Source organism: Candoia aspera, chromosome 17 (assembly GCF_035149785.1).
Source record: "Candoia aspera isolate rCanAsp1 chromosome 17, rCanAsp1.hap2, whole genome shotgun sequence".
Classification (NCBI taxonomy): domain Eukaryota; kingdom Metazoa; phylum Chordata; class Lepidosauria; order Squamata; family Boidae; genus Candoia; species Candoia aspera.
This window is the reverse complement of record NC_086169.1, coordinates 6243952-6265347: the sequence shown is the minus strand read 5'-3', so window position 1 is coordinate 6265347 and position 21396 is coordinate 6243952. Positions and strand designations below refer to the sequence as shown.

The following is a 21396-nucleotide window of genomic DNA, read 5'->3' as shown; positions in this document are numbered from 1 at the left end:
ATCGGGCTAGAAATTGGGAGGCTGTGGGTTCTAGTCCCGCCTTGGGCACAAAGCCGGCTGGGTGACCTTGGGCCAGCCACTCTCTCTCAGCCCTGGGAAGGAGGCAATGGCGAACCCCTTCTGAAAAACCTTGCCAAGAGAACTGCAGATTTTCCAGGCAATCTCCGAGAATCAGACACAATTGAACTGATTAAAAAAAAAGTGATGGGGTGTCATGTTGTGTCATCAAACACCCTTGGATAATTCGGGGTACAGTAGATGGCACAGATCCAGAAAATGGATTCCTTCCAGAACCAAGTGAAGCTTGTTTAAAACCGGTGTATTTGGTGACTGATTTATTCACATGTCTGTTTCTGACCTTATACAGTAAATGTTGACTCATACCTAGCGAAGATTATGCCATTCTTAAATTATATTGTTCCTAAATAGGAAAGAAAGTTTGGGCTGGCTCAGGAGAAATTCAAAGTTCACAGAACTCAGTCCACATTTCCTTGAAAAAAAGATTCCTTCAGCAAAAAAACCCCTCTAACTTTCTTAGTGTACGGTAGACATTTTCCGAACTGAACTCAACAGTCAGTAGCAAGATAATAGGTCCTTCTCACATGAGGTGAACCGTATCAAGGCTGCCCATATTTCCTTGAGACAAAAACGGGACATTGGGATGGCAAAATGGGGCAGGGCTGGGCCGGGCGACGGGCTGGAAAGGCAGGCAGGAACTTCTCTGGTTTTCTCAGGCTGGGAATCTTCGGATTCCTCCGTTTGCGAGAGGCAAGGCTGGGCTGGAGAGTCCAGTGAACGGTTGTCCCCGACAAGCCGTTCCTCCTCCGGCTGTACTTTTACGTTCTTTTCTTCCCGCCGTTTCAAGGCAGGAGACAATCAGCTCGCCCTTTGCTCACCGCCTATCAGCCGATCCTGTTTTTTCCTTTTTAGGTTTCCCGCCGGGTTGAGCTCTGCGGCTTTTTTCCCACCGTTTCCGCCGAGCTCCCCCTCCTTCCCCTCAAAGTCAGGCTGCCTTCTGACAGGTTCCTGGGAACTTTCAAATTTTTAAGTAAGGTTTTTAAGAAAACGGGACAAAATGGACATTTATATTAAAACGATGGGACGGTCTAGAAATCTTTAAAAAACGGGACTGTCCCCTGTCAGCCTAACCGTATCTCAAACTCTAATTGGAGAGGGATTCATCTATTCTTCAAGTTTGCAGTTTTCAAATGCCAGGTAAAAAAGGAACCCCTTTTTATATATCTATATTTCACTATGGATTCTCTCCCGCTCCAAAATTCTGGGCTAGTGTTTAAGCTGAGTCAGACACCAGAACTGCTGCAGGTCAGGCCTCTTGCTCCAGGATGTGAGAACCAATCCCAGAGAAGAAAATAACTCTGCACGTGGGCAGAGAGTGTACTGGCTGGGTTCAGGACTTCTGAGCCAGATATTGGCTGAGCTCCTTTTGGAAGTTCGAGAGAACAGTGGGCGTCTTTGGAGATGCTTAGCCTGCAGAAAAGGAAACGGTGGGGAGAGATGGGATTTCTGAATGGCTCTTAGCTAGAAGATGGAGCGTTCCGAGTAACTTGTTGAGATGGGTGGCCATATAAAGTAGGAAGGAAGGAAGGAAGAAGGAAGGAAGGAAGGAAGGAAGGAAGGAAGGAAGGAAGGAAGGAAGGAAGGAAGGAAGGAAGGAAGGGGGCAGTGGTTCACGGGTCTTCCAGAAGCCAGGACAAGAAACAAGGGGGTTATTTATTTATTCATTCATTCATTCATTCATTCATTCATTCATTCATTCATTCAATTTATATTGCCAGGGCAGCGGCTTCCTTGTTATATTACAAGGAAGCTGATTTTGGCTGGAGGCTGGATGGCTATCTCTCAGGGATGGTGAAGTAGTAGAGGGGGGCAGGGGCTCAGCTAGATGATCTCACAAGTCTCTTCACACTGGCATTCTGTGATTCTGTCGCAGTTTCCAGCCCTGTGTGGGGAGTTTAAGCAGATGACCTCGAAGTTCCCTTCAGACCCAGGTATTCTAAGTTCAATTACAAGGAAGCAGATTTCAGCTGAACTTCAGGAAGAGGTTCCTAACAGGAAGAGGGATTCATCCGTGGGACAAGAGGTGGTGGGCAATCCTTTGCTGGAGGGGTGTAATGGAGGCTGGGGGCCCCCTGTCTGGATGCTGTAAATGGAGGCTGGGGGGGGGCTGTCTGGATGCTGTAAATGGAGGCTGGGGGGGGCCCTGTCTGGATGCTGTAAATGGAGGCTGGGGGGGGCCCTGTCTGGATGCTGTAAATGGAGGCTGGGGGGGGCCCTGTCTGGATGCTGTAAATGGAGGTTGGGGGCCCCCTGTCTGGATGCTGTAAATGGAGGTTGGGGGCCCCCTGTCTGGATGCTGTAAATGGAGGCTGGGGGGGGGCTGTCTGGATGCTGTAAATGGAGGCTGGGGGGGGCCCTGTCTGGATGCTGTAAATGGAGGCTGGGGGGGGGCTGTCTGGATGCTGTAAATGGAGGCTGGGGGGGGGCCTGTCTGGATGCTGTAAATGGAGGTTGGGGGCCCCCTGTCTGGATGCTGTAAATGGAGGCTGGGGGGGGCCCTGTCTGGATGCTGTAAATGGAGGCTGGGGGGGGGGCTGTCTGGATGCTGTAAATGGAGGCTGGGGGGGCCTGTCTGGATGCTGTAAATGGAGGCGGGGGGGGCCTGTCTGGATGCTGTAAATGGAGGCTGGGCCCCCCTGTCTGGATGCTGTTCCGGTGAATTCCTGCTAGAGGCAGTAGATAGCAGGTACCTGCAATGGGTTAGACTAGATGATCTCCCGCTCCCTCCCAACCCTGTGCAGTGGGCTGTAGGAGTAACCTGGAGGAAGAGGAGGAAGATCGGCTACCAGAACAATAGCCAGATAAGGGAAATCTGAGTCCAAGGCAGAAATGTAATCTGAGGAAGCGTCTCAGGCAAGGCCTTCCCTTGTTCTCATGAAGATAAAGGGAGGGAGGGGGGAGCCACATTCAGACTTGCGAGATTCTGCTCCTGCAACCTCATAAGAAAAGTAGACTTCGCCTGTGTGTCTTTGGTTTCCCAGCCTGGCCTGCCTCAAGGGGCTGACCCCCTGCCATTCGAGGAGCCCATACCTTTTCCCGTGCACTAATGTCACCTCTTCCCAAACTTGGAGCAGAAACGGCTGATTCTTGCTTTTCGTCTCTGGCCTAACCACTGATCCGCAGAGCCACCCGTTCCCCTTGACCAGTTGAGGGTGCTTGAGTGGCAGCCAGCCGGATTAAGCACCGCCGTGCCCGAGGTCGCTGCCCGCCCCCCAGACCTCTTCCTTCCATCTCTTGGCTGACCTTCTTTTCCGACCGTCAAATGCCAGGGGTGCCACCTTGCTGATGGGGCACCTTTGCACACGATCGCCCGAAAAGCAAATGATCAACCCGCTCCGTGGAATTGGGATCACACCCAAATGTTCACAGCTGCCCTCTGGAGCAGGATAGGGCTGGTTTTAGACTTTTTTATATGTAAGAATTTTATTGGGCTGGTTTTAGACCTGAAGGATTGATTCTAGTTTGTAATTGGAGAAAGCCAGGCTGGGAAGGCCCCCCCGCCCCCCCTGGGAGGGCAAGCTTGGATCTGCTCCTGTCCCACACAACTTCCTCAAATTTCAGCAGCGAGAAAATCAAGAACATTGGGGTGGGAATGGAGCTCTGGGCAGCCGTGTAAATGGAATACCATTCCAGGCCTTTGCCACCCAAAAGCTGGGTTTTCTGGAAAGAGTCCTGCACTTATGAATTATTATAGCCACATTAGCACCCCTCAAGGTGATGATTGATTCACTTGGAGATGCAGCTGCATTCTGCAGCCCAGCTTCTGGATCTCCCATCTCCCTGAAAAATGTATTCTCCCCACCCCAGAAGATTTTATAATTAGGATCTTTTCTATAATTATTAATTTTTCTTTTCTTTTCTTTTTATTTTTTTTTCTTTTATATTTAATTTAATTTTTTAATTTAATTTTTAATTTAATTTAATTTTTTTATTGGCAACAGCTGCCAAATCTATCAGGTTTCCAAAGCTGCCATGAAATCAACGTTAAACAGAATAGAAGTGGAAGACTTGCCTTACTTGCATAAAGGGGGAACATTAAACCAGGGACCTCTTAAACTGCATGGTGTGGTTGACTGAGAGGTCCTGAGATTAATTAGATCCGCTGCCCCAGCAAGGCAGCAACGCCATTGATTAAAAATGGGGTAAAATATCAAAGGAACTAGGGAAATATTGAAAGGAGAGGATGAGCTCAGCAAATCCAGAGAATGGGTTAATTCAGCAATGAAATTCAGAGTGTCTTACAAACCCAGCCATGCTGGATGGAATTTTTCAGCCCTGGAAAATTAAAAAAGATGTCCAGGATAAGGCATGAATGTTGGTGAAATCTTTCCTCTTCACCATCCCTGCTTAGCTCACTAAAATCCCTCAACCTGGGATTTTTTTCTTTTTCTAGCAGGCCTCCCGAGAGAGAGGGAGAGAACAAACAGGCACTTGTGACACCTTAAACACTAATTTTTTTTTAACAAAAATTGCCGAAAGAAGAACAGATATGCACCCTACGATGGAATCAATTGAGGATGTGTGTGTGTGTGTGTGTGTGTGTTCTGTCATTTTGTGAGAGTTGAAGGAAACACTATTCTAGACTTTTTAAAAATAATTTTATTAAAATTAAAAAAAAGAACGATAAAAACAAAAGCTAAGACAGAATAAAGAAAAGAAAAAGAAAAAAAAGAGAAAGCCAAAAGAAAAAAGAAAAGAAAGAAAATATACAGAAGTAGCTTCCAATTTTCTTTACAACAGTTATAAGTATCAATTTACCTCTTACTCCGTGGTTACAACGCGGCTTTCATTTTTTCTATGATCTATTTTTTTTTTCGAATCATCCAAACCATACATCATCAGTTGGTTTTTTTCTGTTTCAGGCAAAAAGTCCATCAGGGTGTTCCAGTCAGCAATAAATGAGGATTCAAGATTTTTAATGCTTTGTGTCAAGCCACTTCTCCTGGGAAACTTGTACATTTTTCCACCAGGAACAAGGATTGGCATGTTCGTTCTGCAAAATAGAAGGATATTTCTTGGTGGGGGGGATACAGAGGCCTTCCCCGTTGGGGGTTTCTTTGAGGAAAAAGACAGGGCAATTTTAGGTGACTCTCAAGCCACCCCACCATCTTTTCTAGCTCTGCCCGATGATGCAATCAAAGTCCATTTTCCAGCTCATTTGCTTCTTGCTCCATATACTCAGCATCCCTTCCTATCAAGGCTGCTGGGTAGGAAATTTCTCTCGGAGTAAAAATTTAACTAATGCGGCTGAAGTTTTATATAAAGCTAGGTGGGCCTGACCCAAAGGATTAGGGCTGAAAGGGTGTTCCTCTGAAAAGGGCAGAAAAGCTGGAGGTTTGGGGCTGCAGGGTGCAGAAAACATCGACCAGCAAGGGTCAGCTGGCATCTGTTCGGCACATCTGGAAGACTATAAATTTCCACCCGTGGGGGCCGGTTTGACTCTTCCGTGGATCTTTCCCCACCCCGGTCTCTTCTCTGCTTCGGCTCTGCCACGACACCATGACTTTTGCGGACATCTTGGACAATTTAGGAGGGATGGGGCGTTTCCAGAGGACGCTGGTGACTTTCCTAGCCATCCCACTGCTGATGCTGGCCAGCCACAACCTCCTGCAAAATTTCACTGCCGGGATCCCGCAGCATCGCTGCCAGGTCCGCCTCGCCTCCAATTACACACGCCAGGGCAACAGCACCCTCCGAAACCTGGCAGCCGATCAGCTGCTCCGGATCTCCATCCCGACGGACAGGAATCAACAAGCCGAGAAATGCCGGCGTTTCGTGGCCCTGCAGTGGCAGTTCCTGGACCCGAATGCGACTCTTAGCAACGAGACCGTGTTTGACACTGAAGCATGTTCAGACGGTTGGACCTACGACCGGACCTTGTTCACCAACACGATCGTCAGTGAGGTGAGAAAGGAACCGTTTTTCGATTTGAGGGCTTTTTGGGATGAGAAAGTTGAGATATCCCCAGACTGGCATCTTCTAGTGGGGCTGGGCTACATGTTCCACCATAACGGTTGGGATAAACATATTAATTGTGAAGTTCTTGAGATGTTTGGACTAGGGAATGCTACCAAAGGGTCAGAATTGGGTAGGAAATGATGACTGCCAGCATCCCCACATCTGGTGGCCATGAGTTCCATCATTTATCGAAGCATTAAGATGTTCTGAACCTGCATCTCCTTGGGTTTAATTTCACTGGATTACCTAAGACTGTGAGAAAGAGAAAGGAGTACATACAGGTAGTCCTCACTTAACGACCACAATTGGGACTGGAATTTTGGTTGCTGAGCAGAGCGGTCATTAAGTGAATCATCCTGATTTTACGACATTCTTTGCAGCAGTCATTAAGTGAATCACAGGGATCCCCATTGATTTTGCTTGCTAGAAGCTGGCCAGGAAGGTCGAAAATGACAATCATGTGATCACAGGATGCTGCGACAGTCATATATGCGAACTGCCCAAGCGCCCATATCGTGATCACGTGTGAGGACTGGGCACAAGTTGTTTTTTCAGCACCGTCGTAAGTCCGAACTGTCACTAAATGAATGGTTGTTAAGCGAGGACTGCCTGTACTAAATCCCCATTTTCCTGATTCTGAAGATCTTAGTCATCTTTCCCCTTATCCACTTTGATCCCAAGCTCAGACACCCAACTCTGATCATTGGGGTGCCCTTTTCTGCCCACTTTCAGCTCCACAATCTCCTTTTAAAAGTTCACAAAGTGTGGGTTTTTAAAAGATTGCCTCCTACATTTTCTCAAAAAGCTAAACTGGGTTATTCTGGTGCATCTTTGGATGGGGCACCACTGGGAAATCCCAGGGCCAGAGGTTAGACTGGGAATTTCAAAAAAAATCTTGGAATGTTGAATTATTGCCAAGAAAACTACTGGGGTATATCCATGAAGTGGCCAGGAATCAAATCTGACTCAGATATTTTAACTTTTTTAAAAAACGCATTTTGAGCCCTCCATTGATTGATTGCTGTGATTTGTTCAGGCATTAAATATGGTGTATTTTAAAGCTTTTTGGATGTGTGGGTGGCTCCAAGCGGCTCGTAGCCAAGCAGAAAAGGACATGCTTGTATGCAGAGCTTCTTAAATTGGGGAAAGCCCCAATTTCGTGCCCATGGTCTTCAGCCACAGAACCTCAGAGCCAATCTTTGCCCTCTGCATATGCCCAGAAGCACTCTTCCTGTTGGTTGTCCAAAACAACTTGTAGAAGGATTAAGTGTACTGTTCCAGGCTCAGGAATTGATGGGACTGGAAGTTCACAGAAATTCTCAATGGCTTTAGCTATCTCTTCCCTGTAACCCCCCCCCCCAATTATTTTCCAGTGGAATCTAGTGTGCGAATCCCGGTCACTGAGGCAAATGGCCCAATCCATTTACATGGCCGGCGTGTTGATCGGATCGCTGCTGATCGGAAGTCTCTCAGACAGGTGAGTAGTGAGAGGCAGTGTGGGGTAGGGGTTGGAGTGTTGGACTGGGAGCAGGGAGACCCGGATTCCAGTCCTGCTTCGGCCGCAGAGGCTCCCTGAGGTTGTTTAGGGGCAGGCTCTGCTCCTCAGCCCCGAAGCCAGGATGCTCTAGTGGTGAAGATGCTGGCCAAGGAGTGGAGAAACCCAGGTTCAAGCCTTGACATTAGCCACCCTGAAGCAGGAACAAAAAAACTCACCCAGTCTGGAAAAGCTGTCGCTCCTGATCTCAATGTAAAAAGAAAAAAATATCCAACTGCAGACTGAGGCTGTGTCTAAATGCCAATTTCTTACAGGTTTGGCAGGAGAGCCCTGATCGTTTGGTGCTACCTGCAGATGGGGGCAGCAGGAGCGGGCACCACCTTCGCGCCCAATTTCACCATTTACTGCATCCTCCGTTTCCTGTGCGGGATGGCGATGTCCGGCATTTCCCTCAATTCGGTTTCTCTCTGTGAGTCTCAAGCATCTCTCTTCCCCACCAGCCAACTTCTCCGGGTCTGTTTTCCAGAATGGGTTTTTTCCATTTCACTCTCTAAGTCAGAGGCGCCCAACCTTTTGGGGTCTGTGGCAGAATATTAAATGTAGCAAGTTCTGTGACACTCTGGAAAATTATTAACTATTGTATGTATGTATTTTTAAATGTGTAAGACATGGTTCGAGGGGAAGTTATGGAATTTTTTAAAAAATATTTGCCCTGTATTGAATCTATGATGAGACAGAATATGCACAGTACAAGAAATATTGAAAAAAATAGCTTGCAAGATTGATGTCGGCCTTCCCAGGTAGACCAGACAGGAAACACGACCAGATGAGCTAATTCTACTTTATTGTAAGGCTACATTAACAGAATCTTGCAAGTCTGAAAGTCCAGTTCTCCCGCTGTCTCCTTTACAGCCTGAGAAACGAGGGAGGGTCCCTTCTGAGCCTCTTTCTCCTCCCATTATGCAGCTGAGGGCTCAGCCGCCTCTTATCTGACCATTCTCTTGGCTGCGTCTCTTTGCTCCGAATCCCAGGGTCTTTCCCACATATATTATAGAGCCACACCCACACAATCAAAGCCCTGATTTGCACATGTTGCATGTGAAAAATGAGCAGGGCTTTGATTGTGCAGTTGTGGCTCCCACCTTGACTTTTTTGACCTGCCCACTGGATACCCCTACCAAGCTCAGTAGCCGGAGCTGGCCCAAAATAGTATCTTACAGTGAGTGTTTCTGCCAGGCATGGAGTGGATTCCCAGCAAATACCGGGCCATCGTTGGGACGATCAACGGCTACTGCTACACAACTGGGCAGTTCATCCTGGCCGGGATGGCTTATCTCATCCGCGACTGGCGTTGGCTGCAGCTGACCGTCTCCCTCCCTTACTTCATCTTCTTTCTCTACTCATGGTAGGTTGGCCGGTCACTGAAAACGTCTTCCAAGCTCCTAAGTGCAGCATTTTTCACTTAGGAGAGAGCAGAGGAATCCTTTTTTTTCCCCCATTCTTTTCTTGTCTTTTCTTATTTATATTATTTATACTTTTTATTTTGACTTATTTTATTTTATTTTATTTTATTTTAGTTTATAGTTTATAGTTTATAGTTTATAGTTTATAGTTTATAGTTTATAGTTTATTTTATCATGCTTTATTTCCACTTTAAATTTTCTTTTATCATTTCTTTTATTTATGTTTTGTTATTTTGTTATTTTATCTATTTTATCTATTTTTTATTTTATTTTATTTTTAAATTTTTATTTTATTCTTTATATTTTATTCTATTATTTTTATCTTACTTTATTTTTTATTAGTTTATTGTATTTTCAAATTTTATTTTATTCTTCATTCTTTATGTTTTATTTTATTCTTTTTTCTTACTTTTTTCTCAGCTTATTTTATTTTAAAAAAATTAATTGTATTATTGTATTATTTATATTTTTGTACTTTTTATTTTCCTTTGTTTTATAGTTTGTATTTCATTTCCTTATCTTTATTTTTGATTGGGTTCGATTTTTATTTTTTAAATGAAGAAAGCTGCCCAACTCATATGATGCTGGGTGGTGTATACCATTAAAAATAATAAGAGCAAGAAAAAACAAGGAAAGGACAATGTGCCTCCATTAAAAAAAAAAACATTTCTACTACCCATAAAGCCGTATAAGGGTCTCAGCACCACCCCCAACCCAAGGCCTGGGGAGACAGCCAGATTTTCAAGGCGATTTTAAGGGTGCCAGTTGCTTCTCCCCGCAGAAACTGGTTTTGGATATCCATCTCCTGATTCACTGCCTTCAGTCTGGTTCCTCTTTCACTTGCTCTTCGATTCTATCTGCTTTTCTGAGGCCCAACTCTAACCACTAGGTCTCAGGGCTGTCAGAGAGTATCAACCTTCCCAGGTAGACCAGGCAGGAAACACAACCAGATGAGCTAATTCTACATTGACAGCATCTTGCAAGTCTGAAAGTACAAATTTCCCCCCGTCTTACAGCCCGAGAAACTAGGAGGGTCCCTTCTGAGCCTCTTTCTCCTTCCATTATGCAGCTGAGGGCTAAGCCGCCTCTTATCTGACCATTCCCTAGGCAGCATCTCTTTGCCCCATCTCCCAAGGTCTTTCCCACATACCATTATGAGAGCTGTGGAAATCATGTTCTTAGCCGGGGTTGGTCTCCTGCAGGTTATTCGTCGAATCGGCCCGCTGGCTGGCCATTTCGGGCAATCAAGAGAAGGCGGTAAAGGGGCTGAAGAAGGCAGCCTGGATTAACGGGAAGAAGGAAGAAGGCAATAAACTCAGTGTGGAGGTACGAGGCCAAATTCAACCAGAGCCCACTTCTCCAAACACGATAAAAATTAGGAAGGCCCTTAACCAAAAAGTCTGGGTTATGGATTTCTCACAGAGCTGGCCCTTCAATGCGGCACCAAGGGCAGAGGTGCGGAAAGGGGCCCTTCTGTGCCATTAGCAAAGGATGCTGTTTTTCCAGGGCCAGTGTGCAAACTGTCTTCATCGCCCTTGCACACTCAGACCTCGCAGCCTCGAGCTGCACACGCTTGCCCTCCAGCTGAAAATTCCCCCCTACTTCGTGAAGAGAAAAGAAATGCTGTCGCAACACGGTAACATCCTTTGGGATGACCGGTTTGCCAGTTCCAAACAGCCAAGATTCTTCCCAGTTCACTTTGCTTATTTGGGGTGGGGGTGGGGGAATCTTGCTTGCACTAACCATTGGGCCTCCTTCTCCTTCTCCCCAGGTTTTGAAAGCCAGCATGCAGACAGAGCTGTCCTCCACAAAATCAAGCCACAGTATGGCCGATCTGGTGCGGACGCCTGCCATGCGCAAAATTTCCTGCGGCGTGAGCTTTGTTTGGTGAGCGGCTTTCCTTCCCAGCTTCCTGCTTTTTCCGGATCTGTGGTTTCTTTCCTTCAACCGTGGTTAAAAGGGTGGTGAAGAGGGGTGGGAAAGTTAGCCTCTTCTCTCTCAACGATGCTGGCGACCGTCTGAATCTCTAAGCATCCTTGTTTGATGAGGATTGAAGGAGCAGACCTCTGGAAGAATCCTGAATTGTTTGAGCTGTCAGCCAGTGGAACAGGCTGCCAGATGACGTTGTGACTTCCCTTTTACCAGGGGCTGGATGGCCCTCTGCCAGAGACACTGTAGTGGGTTTTGCACTGAGCAGGGGGGTTGGACTAGATGACCTCAAGATTCTCTTCCAACTCTGGGATTCCACTTTTTTTTTTAGCACCAATGTAGTAAATGTGGATTTAGAGGGAGGCTAGAAATAGATAGATAGAACGTGGCCATGCCGAAGAAAAGCAAGAATTCACTTGAAATCCAAGGTTTGGGCCAGGAATACTGCCAAAAATCCTGGAGTTGTCACTGTGTTGTCAGTGGTGACTGAGGACTCATGAGAAGTTCTTATATAAGCTTCTAAGCTCCTATTTAAATCAGGACCGTGAGATCTAGGAGCTTGTTTCAAACCAATGAGGACTAGTAACTTTGTTTTAAAGCCTCCTCACAGAAGCCACAAATTGTCTGCTTTCTCCCACTGTTAGCAATCCCCCGCCCTGTAGCCTTCTTAGAAAGGCGCCAAAGTGTCTCCATAAAAGAGAAGGAAGCCACTCCCTCTTTTGCTCAGCCCCATGGGTGGGATTGTCCTGGGAACATGGGAGGGGAGCTGGTGAGAAAACCTTAAGCAGGATCGGCAGGCACAAGGGGTCCAGATTCTTTTCAGGCAAACAATGCCTTTTGGGGTCACGCTTTCCAATCCTCTCCTCCTATTCTAGGTTTGCCACCAGCTTTGCTTATTATGGGCTGGCCATGGACTTGCAAAACTTCAACTTCGACATCTATCTGGCCCAGCTAGTCTTTGGGGCCGTCGACATTCCAGCCAAGTTCATCTCCGTCATGACCATCATGTACGTGGGCCGCCGGTTTTCCCAAGCCCTGTCGCTTATCATGGCTGGGGTGTGTATCTTGGCCAACATCTTTGTTCCTCAAGGTAAGGATCCCACCAGGAGTAGACAGGAGCATCGAATTCCTTCCCCCTGTTATTTCATTTGGGGTCACCAGTTCGCGTTCAGTTTGATGGGAAAGCATTGCATTTGACATTTCTTTGCAACAAGAAGTGAAGGTCATTCTGGATGCAGTAGGATTTGGAGAGGGCATGGATTTCATAGCAAGGTGCAAAAAGGGTGTGCAAACACTCTACCTTTCCTTGCACAAGACCAGGCTGCGGTCTTCAAGGCTGCTGTGTGTTCCTGAAGGCAACTTGGATGGAAAAGCTGCAGAGGAACTGAGTGATTTGTAATGCGGGGGGTGACGGGGTGGGCTTGGCACCAGATGTCCCCTGAAAGCTTGCATTCATAAAACTTCAAAAAGGAAATTGGAAAGAAGTTTTAAAGCATACAAAGAATAAGTGGAAAAACAACAACAGGAAAACATTTTTTTGCAAATAAAGATACAGGTAGTCCTCGCTTAACGCCCACAACTGGGACTGGAATTTTGGTTGCTAAGCAAAGTGGTCATTAAGTGAATCCAACCCAATTTTACAACCTTTTTTGTGGCAGTCATTAAGCAAATCACCATGGATGTTAAGCAAACCATGTGGTTGTTAAGCGAATCACACGGTTCCCCATTGATTTTGCTTGCCGGAAGCTGGCCGGGAAGGTCGAAAATGGTGATCACGTGATCGGGGGGATGCTTCAGCAGTCATAAGTGTGAGGACCAGTCATAAGTTGGCTTTTTCAGCACCGTCATAAGTCCGAACCATCATTAAACAAATGGTTATTAAGCGAGGACTACCTGTAGTTTGGGGAAACTATTGATATCAATCAACTTTAACACCAATAATAATTCAGAGACCTCAAATACGAGCAGAGAGCACCAAAGGAGCAATGAAATTATTTAATTCAGGGTGTTCAAAAAAATTTTCCAAGCTAGAGGCTCTCAACACAAAGAAATTCAGTACGTCCAAAGGCAATTTCTCGTTTTTGAGGTTCACCTTTAGGGGCAAACTAAATGAGCAGAACTTTTAAGGGCTTTCCCCGCCAGCTCAGTTTCTTCCAAAAAAAAAATGATCTTCCCTGAAACCAAAATATAAATTTTGTCCCTGATTGGTGAGTTTCCGGTCTCTCTAGATCTGAGCAACCTGCGGATGATTTTTGCCGTGATCGGGAAGGGCTCTCTGGCTGCTTCGTTCAACTGCGCCTACATTTTTTCCGGAGAACTGTTCCCAACGGTGATCAGGTGAGTGATGCTTTCTGCACCCTAAGGGTGCTGATTTTAAGACTGAGAGAGCTGTTGTTGACTTAGGGATTATTGATTTGCGGATCCTGCCTTTCCCCTTTGTGAATTATTGTCCGTTCGTTTTATCCGCGGTGGGCTGCGTTCACACAGCCAAGAGGACCTGGGTTCGTTTTAACTTGGGTCGATCCATTTCCAGTTCAGCGTATTGGGGAAGTGCAGAAAATGGAATAAGCAGATGGCAGGAATCAGCCCTTTTTGCAAGCCGCTGATTCAAATGGGAAATGAAGAGAGATTTCGACAGGCTGGGTGATCTACTGATTAGATCCTTTTTCAACTCCCTGCTGAGGTCATGTGAAGCTTGGTGGGGGGTTTTATAATCTAGTCACTCTGTCTAAACTACCTTACAGAGACACAAATTAAGGAGGTGACATTTCAGCCAGTCCCTCCCAGTTTAACCCACCTTGCAGGGTTGTTGTGAGATTAAAATGATGCAGGAGGCGGCCCCTTTGGTGGCCTGTCAGCACAATCTTCTACAGCTGTGATTTCCATACCAGGCCCTTTTTTTTTGTTCATGTTTTGCAAATGGATTTAAGTGTTGTGGATTTGTAAGAATATTCTATAATATTCTACAGTATTGTTCACTTCATGAATAGGCTCACACAACACACTTCCAGGTCAAATAGAAGCGTACGCATGGTTCATTTGGACCTGAATTAAATTTCTGTGACAGTGGGTCGTGCAAGCTGAGAATTTTTTTTACTTTTCAATATATTTTAATTTTTTTTAATGGTTGTTTTATCTTTTTAGAACACTTGCATTTATTTAATTGTTGTTTTCTATTTGATTGTCGTATGTACGTCAGAGTCGCTTCTTGTGAGATGGGCGGCTATACAAATTTGATAGATAAATTTTAAAAAAATGTTCTTTAATCGTATGGCATAGCGGTTTGGTGTTCATGCTGCTTTTTCTTGCTGGGAAATCCTTGTGAGGTCCGGCAGCCAGATGTGTAGACTATTTAGCCAGGACAAGTCACGTTGCCCGGGGTGCGCCACGAGGAGGCTGGTCTACGTTGCACCAAGTTGGGCAGAGAGAGAGGGACTGGCCCAAGGTCACCTGCCGGCTTTCAGGCCTAAGGCGGGACTAGAACTCTCCTACCACACCTGATTGGCTCTTGGGCTGAGAGAGAGGGACTGGCCCAAGGTCACCTGCCGGCTTTCAGGCCTAAGGCGGGACTAGAACTCTCCTACCACACCTGATTGGCTCTTGGGCTGAGAGAGAGGGACTGGCCCAAGGTCACCCAGCCGGCTTTTGTGCCTAAGGCGGGACTAGAACTCTCCTACCACACCTGATTGGCTCTTGGGCTGAGAGAGAGGGACTGGCCCAAGGTCACCCAGCTGGCTTTCATGCCTAAGGAGGGAGTAGAACTCTCCTACCACACCTGATTGGCTATTGAGCTCAGAGAGAGGGACTGGCCCAAGGGCACCCAGCCGGCCTTCACGCCTAAGGTGGGACTAGAACTCTCCTACCACACCTGATTGGCTCTTGGGCTGAGAGAGAGGGACTGGCCCAAGGCACCCAGCCAGCTTTCATGCCTGAGGCGGGACTAGAACTCTCCTACCACACCTGATTGGCTCTTGGGCTGAGAGAGAGGGACTGGCCCAAGGCACCCAGCCAGCTTTCATGCCTGAGGCGGGACTAGAACTCTCCTACCACACCTGATTGGCTCTTGGGCTGAGAGAGGGACTGGCCCAAGGCACCCAGCCAGCTTTCATGCCTGAGGCGGGACTAGAACTCTCCTACCACACCTGATTGGCTCTTGGGCTGAGAGAGAGGGACTGGCCCAAGGCACCCAGCCAGCTTTCATGCCTGAGGCGGGACTAGAACTCTCCTACCACACCTGATTGGCTCTTGGGCTGAGAGAGGGACTGGCCCAAGGCACCCAGCCAGCTTTCATGCCTGAGGCGGGACTAGAATTCACAGGTTAATGTGGTGACCAAGTTCGACTCAGTGGGCAGACCAAACCATTTTGTATTAACAATCCCACCCCATAAAACTCATGTTTTGTAAACAGCCTGCTGCAACCTTCCCTATTATTGGTGAAGAGACCCATCAGAAAGTGGTTAGAAAAATAATCAGAAAGTCTCCATTTTTAATGGAGATACAGGTAGTCCTTGCTTAATGACCATTCATTTAGCGATGATTTGGACTTATGACAGCACTAAAACCTGACTTGTGGTCAGTCCTCGCACTTATGACCATCACAGCATCCCACAGTCATGTGTTTGCCATTTTTGACCTTCCCAGCCAGCTTCCAGCAAGCAAAATCAGTGGGGGACCATGTGATTCACTTAATGACCATGTAGTTTGCTTAATGACTGCATTGCTTAGTGACCAAAATTCCAGTCCCAACTGTGGTCATTAAGTGAGGACTACCAGTATATGGGTTCTAAATTGAAATGAGATGACTTGCTTGAATTCTTGTAACACCCCTCCTTTCATCTCCAGCAATGGGGCCATGCCACGCATAAAAACAGGGCAAAGCTTTGATTGCACAGTCACGACCACCATCTTGACTTTTTTGACCTGGTTCCACCTGATCCCCACTGAAGGGGCTGGAAAAGGCTGTTCTGAAAGAAGCCAACCCTGATTCAAACATCAAATAAGGGATTTCTATGTCCTTTCTCACAAACAGGCAATCTGGAATGGGCCTGGGAGGAACCATGGCTCGGATCGGCAGCATGACTGCCCCCCTGGTGAGAATGAGTGGAGAATTTTTCCCACCACTGCCTCTGATCATCTACGGAGTGGCCCCCATAATGTCTGGCATTGTCACCTGCTTCCTCCCGGAGACCCGGAATGTCCCGTTGCCTGAGACCATCGAACAAGTCGAAAGACAGTGAGTGCCGGTCGTGGGAAGGCTGGAGGAGCGAGAAAGGGTTGGGGTCCCTAAATAGGAGGGAGGGCCTTTGGGGGAGAGGCAAAATGGGTGGTGGTCACATCAGGGGTGGCAGCTGGGCTGGGGGCTTTTTTTTCTTTTCCCAGATTTTTTTGCGGGGAGGCCATGAGGGTTTCACCTTGTTTTCCAAACCACAGAAAGGGAATGTTGTGACTTACAACAGTCTTCAGCTCTGCCCTGTTGCAAAACGTTAAGGCCACCAGTTTTCAGCCATCACACTGTTGGGTTTTGGAGAGGGTCCCTTGAGCAGCAAAACGGGGCTGTGTGAATGCTTGGGAGAACTGGTGACCCATCCTTGCCTTAGAGCACTTTCCTCCCTTTCTCTCTTTCCCTCCCTTCCTTCCTTCCTTCCTTCCTTCCTTCCTTCCTTCCTTCCTTCCTTCCTTCCTTCCTTCCTTCCTTCTCCTGCTCCTCTTCCCCTTCCTTCCTTCTCCTGCTTCTTTTCTTCTTCCCCTTCCCCTTCCTTCCTTCTCCTGCTTTTCTTCTTCCCCTTCCTTCCTTCCTTCCTTCCTTCCTTCTCCTGCTCCTCTTCCCCTTCCTTCCTTCTCCTGCTTCTTTTCTTCTTCCCCTTCCCCTTCCTTCCTTCCTTCCTTCCTTCCTTCCTTCCTTCTCCTGCTTTTCTTCTTCCCCTTCCCCTTCCCCTTCCCCTTCCCCTTCCTTCCTTCCTTCCTTCCTTCCTTCCTTCCTTCTCCTGCTTTTCTTCTTCCCCTTCCCCTTCCCCTTCCCCTTCCCCTTCCCCTTCCTTCCTTCCTTCTCCTGCTTCTTTTCTTCTTCCCCTTCCTTCCTTCCTTCCTTCCTTCCTTCTCCTGCTTCTTTTCTTCTTCCCCTTCCTTCCTTCCTTCCTTCCTTCCTTCCTTCCTTCCTTCCTTCTCCTGCTTTTCTTCTTCCCCTTCCCCTTCCCCTTCCTTCCTGTCTGACCAACAACATCTCATTCACACCCTATACGTAACCCAAGGCATCCAACTGGGGGCCATCATGAATGGAATGCTGGATTAGGCTGACCATAGATAGGGAAGGGATCTCAGGGTCAGCCAGTCCGATCGGCCAGAGAGGCCTTCTCCGTCCGGGTGCCTTGGCCTTCGGACCCCATAACTGGGAGACGTAGTTGATCTAATTCAGTACCAAGACGCGGCCCGTGTTTCTCTTCCAATGTAAGCTTCAGCCTAGTGGCTCCCTAGGAGATGACATGTTGGCCCACCTTCCTTGCTTCCTCCTCCATATGGATGACCCCATCATCATATCATCCTCTCTCTCCAACCTTTTCTTCCAAAGGTCGCGGCCCAACGAAGAAGACGAACTGCAAATGAAGGTCCTCCTGCCCTCTGTCAAATCTGAGCACATCAGAGACGAACGCTAGGGGGGTGGGGGAATCAGACCGCCTCGCCCCCACGATTGCCAGCACCGCACGCTACTCCCCACCACCAGGGCTAGACGCTATTCTTCCGGGACACCTCAAGCTTGGGCTGCTGACGAGAGCTCACCAAGAGAAACCTCTGAAAGAGGACGCGGGTGTGGCATGAAACTCATGTCTGCGAACGAAGCTGTAGGAAGGCCCACCGTGGCATAGAAACGCAATCTGGTGGAGAAGACTTGGGTGGCGGTGCTGCTTGGGACGATGGCCCAGCATCTGCTAACTACAAAGGGGACCCTTTTTCGGTTCCTCCCGTTTAAACCAGACTTGAACTATCCAGGTCTTCTGAGACTATGCCAGCAAAGCGAGGCCCGTTTTCTGCATAGTAAGACATGCGGACGTCTCGTCCAAAAATTCCTGGCTGTGCACGCAGAAGCCGGGCGGATCTGCTGCGATATGCCTTCATCAGAGGTGTGACTTCATTGGCGGCACAGCAGGGATCAATTTCACGCAGCTCCAAGGGCATAACCTGTGAACTTGTTGGCTGTCCCGGACGAGTGACTATTAACTGCTTGTGTTTACGTGGCTTCTATTACAAAGACAGTACCTTTTTTCTTTCCTCGTGTCCCAGCCAGGATTACAAAATGGATGGAGTACACTCGGTTGTGGTTCGCACAATCCAGGGAATTGTGAATGGACCTGGGTTTGCCCACAAAGCTAAGCCCCACGTGCTCACAGACAAACAGACTTTGTCCAACTAGCCAAGTGGAGCACTTTGAACAACGAAGCTTGGCCGGTCTTACTCTGACCTGGTCCAACGTTGGTGTGAATCCAGCCAATCTGCATATCGGGTTGGCCTGAAACAAGACAAGGGTTAGATCAGCGAAGCACAATTGGTGACTGGAAGCCCCTGGTGGACTTTCTGCGTAAAAATGAGGAAAAAAAAAAGAACTTGTGATTTATGACTTGGATGATTAGACAGGATTGATCAGTCTTTCTCAACCTTGGCAACTTGAGGACGTGTGGACTACAACTCCCAGAATTCTGGGCGTTGAAGTCCACCCGTCGTCTTCAAGCTGCCGTGGCTGAGAAACACTGGGATAGGTTATAGAAAGAAGAGAATCATGATGTAACTTTAGAGAGAGAGAGGTGAAAATGTAATGGTATTTATAACTGCTGCGAAGAATATCAGAAGTTACTTCTTAAATCTTTCTTTCTTTCTTTTCAATTTTTCTTTTACTTCCCCCCCCCTTTCTTGCCCTTTTAACTTCCTCTTTGATTTCTTTCTTTTTCTTCTTCCTTCCTTCCTTCGTATTAGTTTTTATCCTTCTTTTTAAAAGTTTTAATAAAAATATATATATTAAAGAAGATTAGCAAAGCACAGCTGGAAAGCCTGCCAACCACCGTTCGTGCTGCCTGCTTCTTAACTTTGCCTATATAGAAAAACAGCAGCCTGTATTTTTGTTTTGCACTTCTTTCCTGCCACTGGGCACCACCGTTTACAGTTTTCTCTCTGGGTGTATGTATTTGTGCACAACAGCTGACATGTCAGGCATAGGATGCCTTAATAAATTTATTAGTCTTTAACATGCAGAAGACTCCAGATGTTGTTCCTTCATTGTTTGCTGAAAGCTGAGCCTGTCTGGTTCAGTTGGAAGAGGCCCCTGACATTGCTTGATGGGTTTGATGGGACTATTTTAACACACAGTGTCCTCCAAATTGGTTTTTAAAGTTTTAGGAGAGGGGAGGGGGGAAATCACAGCCGCTGACTGGAAAAATTCCAGCCCTCCCTGGAGGCACTGGGCTTTTGAACCTGGATTTCCTGCATACTGAGCAGACTTCTGTTGCTAAACTATAGCCTCTCTCCTAAATGTAAAGCAAGATTCTAGTCCTTATTGGGGCAGGGGAAAGCTCAATGTAGCTTCTATGATGGCACATCCTTGGTCTCACTACCTCACTGAGCCCGGCACAAGGAATTTGGGGGTCCCAACCAGGCTGCCACCCAGAGTTGTCGTGTATGAGATGGGTGGCAGAGAAATTTGATAAATAAATAAATATATCAGAAAACACATTAGCACTCGTGAACATTACACGTTCTCACCCTGATCCCTCCCTCCTGCCTTTGCTGTTATTAGCGGCTATTCCAGGACAGCAGGTCTAAACAATTCCAAGTTACGGAAAGATTATTTTCAGATTTTTTCCCCCCGCTTTTAACTGGAGTGGCCACTGACTGAACCTGCCATCACTGCGCAAACAAGGGCATTATATAACACTGAATTACAGCCTCTTTGCTGTAGTTTGGAGAATGTTGATGCTAATCGCCATTAACCTAAGCTTTCCAAGGCTTTGCCAAGCCATTGCAAAGGGATCCTTCGCATGGGAATGATGACCCGGACAATTTCATCTGGGACTTTCAGGAAATAAAGCAGGGGGTGGGGGATCAGCCCTGTCTCACTTCTAAAAATTGGTTCAATTGGAATCGTTCTGATTCCGAAGGCTACGTTTTTGCCATTCGCACGGAACTGAATGACTGAACTGGATGTGAGTTTCTTAAGTTCAAAGCGATCGGGCTTTCACAACAAAACTTGCACAAAAACGGTCCACGTCAGTCTAAACCCCATTGTCTTTCTTCCTCAAAGATGCGGTTCGGAGCATTGCGTCTGAAGTCCATCAGACTTATACATCTGTTTAATAAATAAATAAAACAAACAAACAAACAAACCAAGTCTTGCTTTTTCCAGCCCCTCAAAATAGAGAGGCTAGACTCACTCACTAGACTTGACTGAGTTCTCCTAACCCATTCTGACTAACACAGAAGCCACTTTCTGGCTTAATGGGAGGACTCGGTTCCCAGAACAAGCTGAGAGCTGGATTTTCTACCACATCGCCTCCCCCCCGCCCGCAAACTTCCCAACCCCATTTTAATCTGGATGAGTTTGTAGTGTGAACCCAGCCTACAAGTTCTTTCCCGCCACTGGCTCCCCTCCAGGCAAAGTTGATGGGAAGGCACTAAATTGGGATAGCCAAGGATACTGGGAGTTGTAGTTCCACCACTCCTGGAGGACCACTTCCCACCTCCTATGGGTCTGCATCTGAAAACACGGCAGAGCAAAGATAGATATTTTAGTTTTAGAGCCCCGTCATGTTCAGCCTTCAATCTGCACCCTGCCAGCATACCTTCTTTCCCGTGCAGCTGGCTTCGAGCCCCGAATGCCAACGATTTAGACAAAAAAAGAGATTTCTTAGCCTTGGCCCTGATTGACCCGCAGTTGCCATCTCACCTACATTCCGGAGAAATAAATCCCCCTTCCCTTTTCTTTCTTTCTTTCTTTCTTTCTTACCTCCCAACCAAGGAAAGCAGCTAAGCCAGGTTAAATCAGCAGGAGCTGATTCAAACTAAAACAATCAAAACCCCACAAGGGCACTAGGCAAATTTCACAACGGAGGCCGGCCCGGCTGATCTGCTGGAGCTTAGCTGCCCTGTTCATTCCTAGAGGTGGGGGGAGAAGAAGGAATTTGGGTGGAATCGAAAGGCACCCCGGGATGACCAAAGTGCGGCACGCCGTGGGCAGCAGCTGAATCTGTTTGCCCACCAGCAGGGGAAACGGGGAACCTTCCCCCCTTTGGGTTTGTATTTCAGCCGCTCAAGCAGATGCAAGCCCCAGGAGCCAAGCTGGCATTGCGTAACCATTTTGGCCCCCTCTGCCAAACTGTCTCTTCTCTTCGCTCCGTCTTTGCTAAGTAGTGCAAATTAGCCCAGGCGGGCATCTTCCCAACTGCAAGCAAACTTTGCACTCCACAGAGTCTCTCAGCTGCTGGCATCCTTTCG

The 21396-nt window shown here is 47.3% G+C and overlaps 2 protein-coding genes across 2 annotated transcripts in view; one reads left to right on the top strand and one right to left on the bottom strand.

Annotated features, from left to right (window-relative positions):
- The window catches only part of CAPN1 (calpain 1), a 242784-nt gene that overhangs the window by 71661 nt on the left and 149727 nt on the right, over positions 1-21396 (bottom strand). The gene's annotated exons all lie outside the window — the stretch shown is intronic.
- On the top strand, positions 5503-17713 carry LOC134506656 (solute carrier family 22 member 6-A-like). Its single transcript, XM_063316916.1, has 10 exons — positions 5503-5982; positions 7410-7513; positions 7846-8000; positions 8768-8936; positions 10197-10320; positions 10766-10881; positions 11799-12013; positions 13152-13260; positions 15953-16156; positions 17489-17713. Exons 1-10 carry the CDS (start codon positions 5578-5580, stop codon positions 17571-17573), a joined length of 1686 nt encoding a protein of 561 aa, XP_063172986.1. The 5' UTR covers positions 5503-5577; the 3' UTR covers positions 17574-17713.